Source organism: Oncorhynchus gorbuscha, linkage group LG21 (assembly GCF_021184085.1).
Source record: "Oncorhynchus gorbuscha isolate QuinsamMale2020 ecotype Even-year linkage group LG21, OgorEven_v1.0, whole genome shotgun sequence".
Taxonomy (NCBI): Eukaryota; Metazoa; Chordata; class Actinopteri; order Salmoniformes; family Salmonidae; genus Oncorhynchus; species Oncorhynchus gorbuscha.
The window spans coordinates 1,700,111-1,715,885 of NC_060193.1; the positions used below are offsets into that span (position 1 = coordinate 1,700,111).

Here is a 15,775-nt window from a genome sequence, read left to right on the forward strand (position 1 = left end):
GGAGATACAGGTCATATTATACAGGAGATACAGGTCATATTATACAGGAGATACAGGTCATATTATACAGAGGTCCAGGTCATATTATACAGGTGATACAGGTCATATTATACAGGAGGTCCAGGTCATATTATACAGGAGGTCCAGGTCATATTATACAGGAGATACAGGTCATATTATACAGGAGATACAGGCCATATTATACAGGAGATACAGGCCATATTATACAGGAGATATAGGTCATATTATACAGGAGGTCCAGGTCATATTATACAGGAGGTCCAGGTCATATTATACAGGAGGTCCAGGTCATATTATACAGGAGATACAGGTCATATTATACAGGAGAAACAGGTCATATTATACAGGAGATACAGGTCATATTATACAGGAGATACAGGTCATATTATACAGGAGATACAGGTCATATTATACAGGAGATACAGGTCATATTATACAGGAGATACCGGTCATATTATACAGGAGATACAGGTCATATTATACAGACAGGAGATACAGGTCATATTATACAGACAGGACATACAGGTCATATTATACAGGAGATACAGGTCATATTATACAGACAGGAGATACAGGTCATATTATACAGGAGATACAGGTCATATTATACAGACAGGAGATACAGGTCATATTATACAGGAGATACAGGTCATATTATACAGGAGATACAGGTCATATTATACAGGAGATACAGGTCATATTATACAGGAGATACAGGTCATATTATACAGGAGATACCGGTCATATTATACAGGACATACAGGTCATATTATACAGGAGATACAGGTCATATTATACAGACAGGAGATACAGGTCATATTATACAGGAGATACAGGTCATATTATACAGACAGGAGATACAGGTCATATTATACAGGAGATACAGGTCATATTATACAGGAGATACAGGTCATATTATACAGGAGATACAGGTCATATTATACAGGAGATACAGGTCATATTATACAGGAGATACCGGTCATATTATACAGGAGATACAGGTCATATTATACAGACAGGAGATACAGGTCATATTATACAGGAGATACAGGTCATATTATACAGACAGGAGATACAGGTCATATTATACAGACAGGAGATACAGGTCATATTATACAGGAGGTCCAGGTCATATTATACAGGAGATACAGGTCATATTATACAGACAGGAGATACAGGTCATATTATACAGACAGGAGATACAGGTCATATTATACAGGAGGTCCAGGTCATATTATACAGGAGATACAGGTCATATTATACAGGAGATACAGGTCATATTATACAGGAGATACAGGTCATATTATACAGGAGATACAGGTCATATTATACAGGAGATACAGGTCATATTATACAGACAGGAGATACAGGTCATATTATACAGACAGGAGATACAGGTCATATTATACAGGAGGTCCAGGTCATATTATACAGGAGATACAGGTCATATTATACAGACAGGAGATACAGGTCATATTATACAGACAGGAGATACAGGTCATATTATACAGGAGGTCCAGGTCATATTATACAGGAGATACAGGTCATATTATACAGGAGGTCCAGGTCATATTATACAGACAGGAGATACAGGTCATATTATACAGGAGGTCCAGGTCATATTATACAGACAGGAGATACAGGTCATATTATACAGACAGGAGATACAGGTCATATTATACAGACAGGAGATACAGGTCATATTATACAGGAGATACAGGTCATATTATACAGACAGGAGATACAGGTCATATTATACAGACAGGAGATACAGGTCATATTATACAGGAGGTCCAGGTCATATTATACAGGAGATACAGGTCATATTATACAGACAGGAGATACAGGTCATATTATACAGACAGGAGATACATGTCATATTATACAGGAGATACAGGTCATATTATACAGGAGGTCCAGGTCATATTATACAGGAGAAACAGGTCATATTATACAGACAGGAGGTCCAGGTCATATTATACAGACAGGAGGTCCAGGTCATATTATACAGGAGATACAGGTCATATTATACAGGAGATACAGGTCATATTATACAGGAGGTCCAGGTCATATTATACAGGAGATACAGGTCATATTATACAGACAGGAGATACATGTCATATTATACAGGAGATACAGGTCATATTATACAGGAGATACAGGTCATATTATACAGACAGGAGATACAGGTCATATTATACAGGAGATACAGGTCATATTATACAGACAGGAGATACAGGTCATATTATACAGGAGATACAGGTCATATTATACAGACAGGAGATACAGGTCATATTATACAGGAGATACAGGTCATATTATACAGACAGGAGATACAGGTCATATTATACAGACAGGAGATACAGGTCATATTATACAGGAGATACAGGTCATATTATACAGGAGATACAGGTCATATTATACAGACAGGAGATACAGGTCATATTATACAGGAGATACAGGTCATATTATACAGGAGGTCCAGGTCATATTATACAGGAGATACAGGTCATATTATACAGGAGATACAGGTCATATTATACAGGAGATACAGGTCATATTATACAGACAGGAGGTCCAGGTCATATTATACAGGAGGTCCAGGTCATATTATACAGGAAATACAGGTCATATTATACAGGAGATACAGGTCATATTATACAGACAGGAGATACAGGTCATATTATACAGGAGATACAGGTCATATTATACAGGAGATACAGGTCATATTATACAGGAGATACAGGTCATATTATACAGACAGGAGATACAGGTCATATTATACAGACAGGAGGTCCAGGTCATATTATACAGGAGATACAGGTCATAGTATACAGGAGATACAGGTCATATTATACAGGAGATACAGGTCATATTATACAGGAGGTCCAGGTCATATTATACAGGAGAAACAGGTCATATTATACAGGAGAAACAGGTCGCAGGTGTGTGTGTGTGTGTGTGTGTATGATAATGGGGTGTAACTTACCGTAGCAGGGTGTGTGATGTGTAGAACTCCTAGTAGCAGTATTGTCAACGCTGTCTTCTTCATGGTGACTCCTGACGGACTAACCAACGAGCCTCAATACACAATGTGTTTCTCTCTCTGTCTCTCTCTGGGACATTGATCATTCATCAATCATTACCCTCATCTGTCAATGTGGACCAACACACACACAGTGCCTGTGTGTGTTTCGGAAGTCCAGCCCAGTTGTTCCAGTAACTGACGAAACACACGAAAACCCACACACACACGCAAACCCATGCACAAACAAACCTCCACACACACACACACACACACACACACACACACACACACACACACACACACACACACACACACACACACACACACACACACACACACACACACACACACACACACACACACACACACACACACACACGTTGTCTTCCTCTGCCTTCTAAACATTCTAAATGTAAAGCATGTTGTCTGTCTTCCTCTGCATTCTAAACATTCTAAATGTAAAGCACGTCGTCTGTCTTCCTCTGCATTCTAAACATTCTAAATGTAAAGCACGTCGTCTGTCTTCCTCTGCATTCTAAACATTCTAAACATTCTAAATGTAAAGCATGTTGTCTGTCTTCCTCTGCATTCTAAACATTCTAAATGTAAAGCACGTCGTCTGTCTTCCTCTGCTTTCTAAACATTCTAAACATTCTAAATGTAAAGCACGTTGTCTGTCTTCCTCTGCATTCTAAACATTCTAAATGTAAAGCACGTTGTCTGTCGTCCTCTGCATTCTAAACATTCTAAATGTAAAGCACGTTGTTTGTCTTCCTCTGCATTCTAAACATTCTAAACATTCTAAATGTAAAGTACGTTGTCTGTCTTCCTCTGCATTCTAAACATTCTAAACATTCTAAATGTAAAGCACGTTGTCTGTCTTCCTCTGCATTCTAAATGTAAAGCATGTTGTCTGTCTTCCTCTGCATTCTAAATGTAAAGCATGTTGTCTGTCTTCCTCTGCATTCTAAATGTAAAGCACGTTGTCTGTCTTCCTCTGCATTCTAAACATTCTAAATGTAAAACACGTTGTCTGTCTTCCTCTGCATTCTAAATGTAAAGCATGTTGTCTGTCTTCCTCTGCATTCTAAACATTCTAAATGTAAAGCATGTTGTCTGTCTTCCTCTGCATTCTAAACATTCTAAATGTAAAGCATGTTGTCTGTCTTCCTCTGCATTCTAAACATTCTAAATGTAAAGCACGTTGTCTGTCTTCCTCTGCATTCTAAACATTCTAAATGTAAAGCACGTTGTCTGTCGTCCTCTGCATTCTAAACATTCTAAATGTAAAGCACGTTGTTTGTCTTCCTCTGCATTCTAAACATTCTAAACATTCTAAATGTAAAGCATGTTGTCTGTCTTCCTCTGCATTCTAAACATTCTAAATGTAAAGCACGTCGTCTGTCTTCCTCTGCTTTCTAAACATTCTAAACATTCTAAATGTAAAGCACGTCGTCTGTCTTCCTCTGCATTCTAAACATTCTAAATGTAAAGCACGTTGTCTGTCTTCCTCTGCTTTCTAAACATTCTAAATGTAAAGCACGTTGTCTGTCTTCCTCTGCTTTCTAAATGTAAAACAGGTTGTCTGTCTTTCTCTGCATTCTAAACATTCTAAACATTCTAAATGTAAAGCACGTTGTCTGTCTTCCTCTGCATTCTAAACATTCTAAATGTAAAGCACGTTGTCTGTCTTCCTCTGCATTCTAAACATTCTAAACATTCTAAATGTAAAGCACGTTGTCTGTCTTCCTCTGCATTCTAAACATTCTAAACATTCAAAATGTAAAGCACGTTGTCTGTCTTCCTCTGCATTCTAAACATTCTAAATGTAAAGCACGTTGTCTGTCTTCCTCTGCATTCTAAACATTCTAAATGTAAAGCACGTTGTCTGTCTTCCTCTGCATTCTAAACATTCTAAATGTAAAGCACATTGTCTGTCTTCCTCTGCATTCTAAACATTCTAAACATTCAAAATGTAAAGCATGTTGTCTGTCTTCCTCTGCATTCTAAACCTTTTAAATGTAAAGCACTATCTGTCTTCCTCTGCATTCTAAACATTCTAAGCATTCTAAATGTAAAGCACGTTGTCTGTCTTCCTCTGCATTCTAAACATTCTAAATGTAAAGCACGTTGTCTGTCTTCCTCTGCTTTTTAAACATTCTAAACATTGTAAATGTAAAGCACGTTGTCTGTCTTCCTCTGCATTCTAAACATTCTAAACATTCTAAATGTAAAGCACATTGTCTGTCTTACTCTGCTTTTTAAACATTCTAAACATTCTAAATGTAAAGCAAGTGGTCTGTCTTCCTCTGCATTCTAAACATTCTAAATGTAAAGCACGTTGTCTGTCGTCCTCTGCATTCTAAACATTCTAAATGTAAAGCACGTTGTCTGTCTTCCTCTGCATTCTAAACATTCTAAACATTCTAAATGTAAAGCATGTTGTCTGTCTTCCTCTGCATTCTAAACATTCTAAATGTAAAGGACGTCGTCTGTCTTCCTCTGCATTCTAAACATTCTAAACATTCTAAATGTAAAGCATGTTGTCTGTCTTCCTCTGCATTCTAAACATTCTAAATGTAAAGCACGTCGTCTGTCTTCCTCTGCATTCTAAACATTCTAAACATTCTAAATGTAAAACACGTTGTCTGTCTTCCTCTGCATTCTAAACATTCTAAATGTAAAGCACGTTGTCTGTCTTCCTCTGCATTCTAAACATTCTAAATGTAAAGCACGTCGTCTGTCTTCCTCTGCTTTCTAAACATTCTAAACATTCTAAATGTAAAGCACGTCATCTGTCTTCCTCTGCATTCTAAACATTCTAAATGTAAAACACGTTGTCTCTCTTCCTCTGCATTCTAAACATTCTAAACATTCTAAATGTAAAGCACGTCGTCTGTCTTCCTCTGCTTTCTAAACATTCTAAACATTCTAAATGTAAAGCACGTCGTCTGTCTTCCTCTGCATTCTAAACATTCTAAATGTAAAGCACGTCGTCTGTCTTCCTCTGCTTTCTAAACATTCTAAACATTCTAAATGTAAAGCACGTTGTCTGTCTTCCTCTGCATTCTAAACATTCTAAATGTAAAGCACGTTGTCTGTCGTCCTCTGCATTCTAAACATTCTAAATGTAAAGCACGTTGTCTGTCTTCCTCTGCATTCTAAACATTCTAAACATTCTAAATGTAAAGCATGTTGTCTGTCTTCCTCTGCATTCTAAACATTCTAAATGTAAAGGACGTCGTCTGTCTTCCTCTGCATTCTAAACATTCTAAACATTCTAAATGTAAAGCATGTTGTCTGTCTTCCTCTGCATTCTAAACATTCTAAATGTAAAGCACGTCGTCTGTCTTCCTCTGCATTCTAAACATTCTAAACATTCTAAATGTAAAACACGTTGTCTGTCTTCCTCTGCATTCTAAACATTCTAAATGTAAAACACGTTGTCTGTCTTCCTCTGCATTCTAAACATTCTAAATGTAAAGCACGTCGTCTGTCTTCCTCTGCATTCTAAACATTCTAAATGTAAAGCACGTCGTCTGTCTTCCTCTGCTTTCTAAACATTCTAAACATTCTAAATGTAAAGCACGTCGTCTGTCTTCCTCTGCATTCTAAACATTCTAAATGTAAAGCACGTCGTCTGTCTTCCTCTGCATTCTAAACATTCTAAATGTAAAACACGTTGTCTGTCTTCCTCTGCATTCTAAACATTCTAAATGTAAAACATGTTGTCTGTCTTCCTCTGCATTCTAAACATTCTAAATGTAAAACATGTTGTCTGTCTTCCTCTGCATTCTAAACATTCTAAATATAAAGCACGTTGTCTGTCGTCCTCTGCATTCTAAACATTCTAAATGTAAAGCACGTTGTCTGTCTTCCTCTGCATTCTAAACATTCTAAATGTAAAGCACGTTGCCTGTCTTCCTCTGCATTCTAAACATTCTAAACATTCTAAACATTCTAAATGTAAAGCACGTTGTCTGTCTTCCTCTGCATCCTAAACATTCTACATGTAAAGCACGTTGTCTGTCTTCCTCTGCTTTCTAAATGTAAAACAGGTTGTCTGTCTTTCTCTGCATTCTAAACATTCTAAATGTAAAGCACGTTGTCTGTCTTCCTCTGCATTTAAACATTCTAAACATTCTAAACATTCTAAATGTAAAGCACGTCGTCTGTCTTCCTCTGCATTCTAAACATTCTAAATGTAAAGCACGTCGTCTGTCTTCCTCTGCTTTCTAAACATTCTAAACATTCTAAATGTAAAGCACGTTGTCTGTCTTCCTCTGCATTCTAAACATTCTAAATGTAAAGCACGTTGTCTGTCTTCCTCTGCATTCTAAACATTCTAAATGTAAAGCACGTTGTCTGTCTTCCTCTGCATTCTAAACATTCTAAACATTCTAAATGTAAAGCATGTAAAGCACGTGTCTGTCTTCCTCTGCATTCTAAACATTCTAAATGTAAAGGACGTCGTCTGTCTTCCTCTGCATTCTAAACATTCTAAACATTCTAAATGTAAAGCATGTTGTCTGTCTTCCTCTGCATTCTAAACATTCTAAATGTAAAGCACGTCGTCTGTCTTCCTCTGCATTCTAAACATTCTAAACATTCTAAATGTAAAACACGTTGTCTGTCTTCCTCTGCATTCTAAACATTCTAAATGTAAAACACGTGGTCTGTCTTCCTCTGCATTCTAAACATTCTAAATGTAAAGCATGTCGTCTGTCTTCCTCTGCATTCTAAACATTCTAAATGTAAAGCACGTCGTCTGTCTTCCTCTGCTTTCTAAACATTCTAAACATTCTAAATGTAAAGCACGTCGTCTGTCTTCCTCTGCATTCTAAACATTCTAAATGTAAAACACGTTGTCTGTCTTCCTCTGCATTCTAAACATTCTAAATGTAAAACATGTTGTCTGTCTTCCTCTGCATTCTAAACATTCTAAATGTAAAGGACGTCGTCTGTCTTCCTCTGCATTCTAAACATTCTAAACATTCTAAATGTAAAGCATGTTGTCTGTCTTCCTCTGCATTCTAAACATTCTAAATGTAAAGCACGTCGTCTGTCTTCCTCTGCATTCTAAACATTCTAAACATTCTAAATGTAAAACACGTTGTCTGTCTTCCTCTGCATTCTAAACATTCTAAATGTAAAACACGTTGTCTGTCTTCCTCTGCATTCTAAACATTCTAAATGTAAAGCACGTCGTCTGTCTTCCTCTGCATTCTAAACATTCTAAATGTAAAGCACGTCGTCTGTCTTCCTCTGCATTCTAAACATTCTAAATGTAAAGCACGTTGTCTGTCTTCCTCTGCATTCTAAACATTCTACATGTAAAGCACGTTGTCTGTCTTCCTCTGCTTTCTAAATGTAAAACAGGTTGTCTGTCTTTCTCTGCATTCTAAACATTCTACATGTAAAGCACGTCGTCTGTCTTCCTCTGCTTTCTAAACATTCTAAACATTCTAAATGTAAAGCACGTTGTCTGTCTTCCTCTGCATTCTAAACATTCTACATGTAAAGCACGTTGTCTGTCTTCCTCTGCATTCTAAACATTCTACATGTAAAGCACGTTGTCTGTCTTCCTCTGCATTCTAAACATTCTAAACATTCTAAATGTAAAACACGTTGTCTGTCTTCCTCTGCATTCTAAACATTCTAAACATTCTAAATGTAAAGCACGTTGTCTGTCTTCCTCTGCTTTCTAAACATTCTAAATGTAAAGCATGTTGTCTGTCTTCCTCTGCATTCTAAACATTCTAAATGTAAAGCACGTTGTCTGTCTTCCTCTGCATTCTAGCACGTTGTCTGTCTTCCTCTGCATTCTAAATGTAAAGCACGTTGTCTGTCTTCCTCTGCATTCTAAACATTCTACATGTAAAACACGTTGTCTGTCTTCCTCTGCATTCTAAACATTCTAAATGTAAAGCATGTTGTCTGTCTTCCTCTGCATTCTAAACATTCTAAATGTAAAGCACGTTGTCTGTCTTCCTCTGCATTCTAAACATTCTAAATGTAAAGCACGTTGTCTGTCTTCCTCTGCATTCTGAACATTCTAAACATTCTAAATGTAAAGCAACTTGTCTGTCTTCCTCTGCTTTCTAAACATTCTAAACATTCTAAATGTAAAGCAACTTGTCTGTCTTCCTCTGCTTTCTAAACATTCTAAACATTCTAAATGTAAAACACGTTGTCTGTCTTCCTCTGCATTCTGAACATTCTAAATGTAAAGCACGTTGTCTGTCGTCCTCTGCATTCTAAACATTCTAAATGTAAAGCACGTTGTTTGTCTTCCTCTGCATTCTAAACATTCTAAACATTCTAAATGTAAAGCACGTTGTCTGTCTTCCTCTGCATTCTAAACATTCTAAATGTAAAGCACGTCGTCTGTCTTCCTCTGCTTTCTAAACATTCTAAACATTCTAAATGTAAAGCACGTCGTCTGTCTTCCTCTGCTTTCTAAATGTAAAGCACGTTGTCTGTCTTCCTCTGCATTCTAGCACGTTGTCTGTCTTCCTCTGCTTTCTAAATGTAAAGCACGTTGTCTGTCTTCCTCTGCATTCTAGCACGTTGTCTGTCTTCCTCTGCTTTCTAAATGTAAAGCACGTTGTCTGTCTTCCTCTGCATTCTAGCACGTTGTCTGTCTTCCTCTGCTTTCTAAATGTAAAGCACGTTGTCTGTCTTCCTCTGCATTCTAAATGTAAAGCACGTTGTCTGTCTTCCTCTGCATTCTAAACATTCTAAATGTAAAGCATGTTGTCTGTCTTCCTCTGCATTCTAAACATTCTAAATGTAAAGCACGTTGTCTGTCTTCCTCTGCATTCTAAACATTCTAAATGTAAAACACGTTGTCTGTCTTCCTCTGCATTCTAAACATTCTAAATGTAAAGCACGTTGTCTGTCTTCCTCTGCATTCTAAATGTAAAGCACGTTGTCTGTCTTCCTCTGCATTCTAAACATTCTAAATGTAAAGCACGTTGTCTGTCTTCCTCTGCATTCTAAACATTCTAAATGTAAAGCACGTTGTCTGTCTTCCTCTGCATTCTGAACATTCTAAACATTCTAAATGTAAAGCAACTTGTCTGTCTTCCTCTGCTTTCTAAACATTCTAAACATTCTAAATGTAAAGCACGTTGTCTGTCTTCCTCTGCATTCTAAACATTCTAAATGTAAAGCACGGTGTCTGTCTTCCTCTGCATTCTAAACATTCGAAATGTAAAGCACGTTGTCTGTCTTCCTCTGCATTCTAAACATTCTAAATGTAAAGCACATTGTCTGTCTTCCTCTGCTTTCTAAACATTCTAAATGTAAAGCACGTTGTCTGTCTTCCTCTGCATTCTAAATGTAAAGCACGTTGTCTGTCTTCCTCTGCATTCTAAACATTCTAAATGTAAAGCACGTTGTCTGTCTTCCTCTGCATTCTAAACATTCTAAATGTAAAGCACGTTGTCTGTCTTCCTCTGCATTCTGAACATTCTAAACATTCTAAATGTAAAGCAACTTGTCTGTCTTCCTCTGCTTTCTAAACATTCTAAACATTCTAAATGTAAAGCACGTTGTCTGTCTTCCTCTCTGCATTCTAAACATTCTAAATGTAAAGCACGTTGTCTGTCTTCCTCTGCATTCTAAACATTCTAAATGTAAAGCACGTTGTCTGTCTTCCTCTGCATTCTAAACATTCTAAATGTAAAGCACATTGTCTGTCTTCCTCTGCTTTCTAAACATTCTAAATGTAAAGCACGTTGTCTGTCTTCCTCTGCATTCTAAACATTCTAAACATTCAAAATGTAAAGCACGTTGTCTGTCTTCCTCTGCATTCTAAACCTTTTAAATGTAAAGCACTGTCTGTCTTCCTCTGCATTCTAAACATTCTAAGCATTCTAAATGTAAAGCACGTTGTCTGTCTTCCTCTGCATTCTAAACATTCTAAACATTCTAAATGTAAAGCATGTTGTCTGTCTTCCTCTGCATTCTAAACATTCTAAATGTCAAGCACGTTGTCTGTCTTCCTCTTCCTTCTAAACATTCTAAATGTAAAGCACGTTGTCTGTCTTCCTCTGCATTCTAAACATTCTAAATGTAAAACACGTTGTCTGTCTTCCTCTGCATTCTAAACATTCTAAATGTAAAGCATGTTGTCTGTCTTCCTCTGCATTCTAAACATTCTAAATGTAAAGCACGTTGTCTGTCTTCCTCTGCATTCTAAATGTAAAGCACGTTGTCTGTCTTCCTCTGCATTCTAAACATTCTAAATGTAAAGCACGTTGTCTGTCTTCCTCTGCATTCTAAACATTCTAAATGTAAAGCACGTTGTCTGTCTTCCTCTGCATTCTGAACATTCTAAACATTCTAAATGTAAAGCAACTTGTCTGTCTTCCTCTGCTTTCTAAACATTCTAAACATTCTAAATGTAAAGCACATTGTCTGTCTTCCTCTGCTTTCTAAACATTCTAAATGTAAAGCACGTTGTCTGTCTTCCTCTGCATTCTAAACATTCTAAACATTCAAAATGTAAAGCACGTTGTCTGTCTTCCTCTGCATTCTAAACCTTTTAAATGTAAAGCACTGTCTGTCTTCCTCTGCATTCTAAACATTCTAAGCATTCTAAATGTAAAGCACGTTGTCTGTCTTCCTCTGCATTCTAAACATTCTAAACATTCTAAATGTAAAGCATGTTGTCTGTCTTCCTCTGCATTCTAAACATTCTAAATGTCAAGCACGTTGTCTGTCTTCCTCTTCCTTCTAAACATACTAAATGTAAAGCACGTTGTCTGTCTTCGTCTGCTTTCTAAACATTATAAACATTCTAAATGTAAAGCACGTTGTCTGTCTTCGTCTGCTTTCTAAACATTCTAAACATTCTAAACATTCTAAATGTAAAGCACGTTGTCTGTCTTCCTCTGCTTTCTAAACATTCTACATGTAAAGCACGTTGTCTGTCTTCCTCTGCATTCTAAACATTCTAAATGTAAAGCACGTTGTCTGTCTTCCTCTGCTTTTTAAACATTCTAAACATTCTAAATGTAAAGCACGTTGTCTGTCTTTCTAAACATTCTAAACATTCTAAATGTAAAGCACGTTGTCTGTCTTCCTCTGCTTTCTAAACATTCTACATGTAAAGCACGTTGTCTGTCTTCCTCTGCATTCTAAACATTCTAAATGTAAAGCACGTTGTCTGTCTTACTCTGCTTTTTAAACATTCTAAACATTCTAAATGTAAAGCACGTTGTCTGTCTTCCTCTGCTTTCTAAACATTCTACATGTAAAGCACGTTGTCTGTCTTCCTCTGCATTCTAAACATTCTACATGTAAAGCACGTTGTCTGTCTTCCTCTGCATCCTAAACATTCTACATGTAAAGCACGTTGTCTGTCTTCCTCTGCATTCTAAACATTCTACATGTAAAGCACGTTGTCTGTCTTCCTCTGCTTTCTAAACATTCTAAACATTCTAAATGTAAAACAGGTTGTCTGTCTTCCTCTGCATTCTAAACATTCTAAATGTAAAGCACGTTGTCTGTCTTCCTCTGCATTCTAAACATTCTAAACATTCTAAATGTAAAGCACGTTGTCTGTCTTCCTCTGCTTTCTAAACATTCTAAATGTAAAGCACGTTGTCTGTCTTCCTCTGCATTCTAAACATTCTAAATGTAAAGCACGTTGTCTGTCTTCCTCTGCATACTAAACATTCTAAATGTAAAGCATGTTGTCTGTCTTCCTCTGCATTCTAAACATTCTAAATGTAAAGCACGTTGTCTGTCTTCCTCTGCATTCTAAATGTAAAGCACGTTGTCTGTCTTTCTCTGCATTCTAAACATTCTAAATGTAAAGCACGTTGTCTGTCTTCCTCTGCATTCTAAACATTCTAAACATTCTAAATGTAAAGCACGTTGTCTGTCTTCCTCTGCATTCTAAATGTAAAGCACGTTGTCTGTCTTCCTCTGCATTCTAAACATTCTAAATGTAAAGCACATTGTCTGTCTTCCTCTGCTTTCTAAACATTCTAAATGTAAAGCACGTTGTCTGTCTTCCTCTGCATTCTAAACATTCTAAACATTCTAAATGTAAAGCACGTTGTCTGTCTTCCTCTGCATTCTAAACATTCTAAACATTCTAAATGTAAAGCATGTTGTCTTTCTTCCTCTGCATTCTAAACATTCTAAATGTCAAGCACGTTGTCTGTCTTCCTCTGCATTCTAAACATTCTAAACATTCTAAATGTAAAGCATGTTGTCTGTCTTCCTCTGCTTTCTAAACATTCTAAATGTAAAGCACGTTGTCCGTCTTCCTCTTCCTTCTAAACATTCTAAATGTAAAGCACGTTGTCTGTCTTCCTCTGCTTTCTAAACATTCTAAATGTAAAGCACGTTGTCTGTCTTCCTCTGCATTCTAAACATTCTAAACATTCTAAATGTAAAGCAACTTGTCTGTCTTCCTCTGCCTTCTAAACATTCTAAACATTCTAAACATAAAGCACGTTGTCTGTCTTCCTCTGCATTCTAAACATTCTAAACATTCTAAACATAAAGCACGTTGTCTGTCTTACTCTGCTTTCTAAACATTCTAAACATTCTAAATGTAAAGCACGTTGTCTGTCTTACTCTGCTTTTTAAACATTCTAAACATTCTAAATGTAAAGCACGTTGTCTGTCTTCCTCTGCATTCTAAACATTCTAAATGTAAAGCACGTTGTCTGTCTTCCTCTGCTTTCTAAACATTCTAAACATTCTAAATGTAAAGCACGTTGTCTGTCTTCCTCTGCTTTCTAAACATTCTAAACATTCTAAATGTAAAGCACGTTGTCTGTCTTCCTCTGCATTCTAAACATTCTAAATGTAAAGCACGTTGTCTGTCTTCCTCTGCTTTCTAAACATTCTAAACATTCTAAATGTAAAGCACGTTGTCTGTCTTCCTCTGCTTTCTAAACATTCTAAACATTCTAAATGTAAAACACGTTGTCTGTCTTCCTCTGCTTTCTAAACATTCTAAACATTCTAAATGTAAAGCACGTTGTCTGTCTTCCTCTGCTTTCTAAACATTCTAAACATTCTAAATGTAAAGCACGTTGTCTGTCTTCCTCTGCATTCTAAACATTCTAAATGTAAAGCACGTTGTCTGTCTTCCTCTGCTTTCTAAACATTCTAAACATTCTAAATGTAAAGCACGTTGTCTGTCTTCCTCTGCATTCTAAACATTCTAAATGTAAAGCACGTTGTCTGTCTCGTCTGCATTCTAAACATTCTAAATGTAAAGCACGTTGTCTGTCTTCCTCTGCATTCTAAACATTCTAAACATTCTAAACATAAAGCACGTTGTCTGTCTTACTCTGCTTTCTAAACATTCTAAACATTCTAAATGTAAAGCACGTTGTCTGTCTTACTCTGCTTTTTAAACATTCTAAACATTCTAAATGTAAAAAGCACGTTGTCTGTCTTCCTCTGCATTCTAAACATTCTAAATGTAAAGCACGTTGTCTGTCTTCCTCTGCTTTCTAAACATTCTAAACATTCTAAATGTAAAGCACGTTGTCTGTCTTCCTCTGCTTTCTAAACATTCTAAACATTCTAAATGTAAAGCACGTTGTCTGTCTTCCTCTGCATTCTAAACATTCTAAATGTAAAGCACGTTGTCTGTCTTCCTCTGCTTTCTAAACATTCTAAACATTCTAAATGTAAAGCACGTTGTCTGTCTTCCTCTGCTTTCTAAACATTCTAAACATTCTAAATGTAAAACACGTTGTCTGTCTTCCTCTGCTTTCTAAACATTCTAAACATTCTAAATGTAAAGCACGTTGTCTGTCTTCCTCTGCTTTCTAAACATTCTAAACATTCTAAATGTAAAGCACGTTGTCTGTCTTCCTCTGCATTCTAAACATTCTAAATGTAAAGCACGTTGTCTGTCTTCCTCTGCTTTCTAAACATTCTAAACATTCTAAATGTAAAGCACGTTGTCTGTCTTCCTCTGCATTCTAAACATTCTAAATGTAAAGCACGTTGTCTGTCTCGTCTGCATTCTAAACATTCTAAATGTAAAGCATGTTGTCTGTCTTCCTCTGCTTTCTAAACATTCTAAACATTCTAAATGTAAAGCACGTTGTCTGTCTTCCTCTGCATTCTAAATGTAAAGCATGTTGTCTGTCTTCCTCTGCTTTCTAAACATTCTAAACATTCTAAATGTAAAGCACGTTGTCTGTCTTCCTCTGCATTCTAAACATTCTAAATGTAAAGCACGTTGTCTGTCTTCCTCTGCATTCTAAATGTAAAGCATGTTGTCTGTCTTCCTCTGCATTCTAAACATTCTAAATGTAAAGCACGTTGTCTGTCTTCCTCTGCTTTCTAAACATTCTAAACATTCTAAATGTAAAGCACGTTGTCTGTCTTCCTCTGCATTCTAAACATTCTAAATGTAAAGCATGTTGTCTGTCTTCCTCTGCATTCTAAACATTCTAAATGTAAAGCACGTTGTCTGTCTCGTCTGCTTTCTAAACATTCTAAATGTAAAGCACGTTGTCTGTCTTCCTCTGCATTCTAAACATTCTAAATGTAAAGCACGTTGTCTGTCTTCCTCTGCATTCTAAACATTCTAAATGTAAAGCACGTTGTCTGTCTCGTCTGCTTTCTAAACATTCTAAATGTAAAGCACGTTGTCTGTCTTCCTCTGCATTCTAAACATTCTAAATGTAAAGCACGTTGTCTGTCTCGTCTGCTTTCTAAACATTCTAAATGTAA

At 36.6% G+C, this 15,775-nt stretch overlaps 1 protein-coding gene across 1 annotated transcript in view; it reads right to left on the reverse strand.

Annotated features, from left to right (window-relative positions):
• cfi (complement factor I) overlaps nucleotides 1-3,231 on the reverse strand; it is a 19,632-nt gene extending 16,401 nt beyond the window's left edge. The window contains exon 1 of the mRNA XM_046318390.1: nucleotides 3,011-3,231. Within this exon, the coding sequence (XP_046174346.1) occupies nucleotides 3,011-3,073 (63 nt within the window). The 5' untranslated portion in view covers nucleotides 3,074-3,231. The remainder of the gene's footprint in view (nucleotides 1-3,010) is intronic.
• Nucleotides 3,232-15,775: the final 12,544 nt, after the last annotated feature.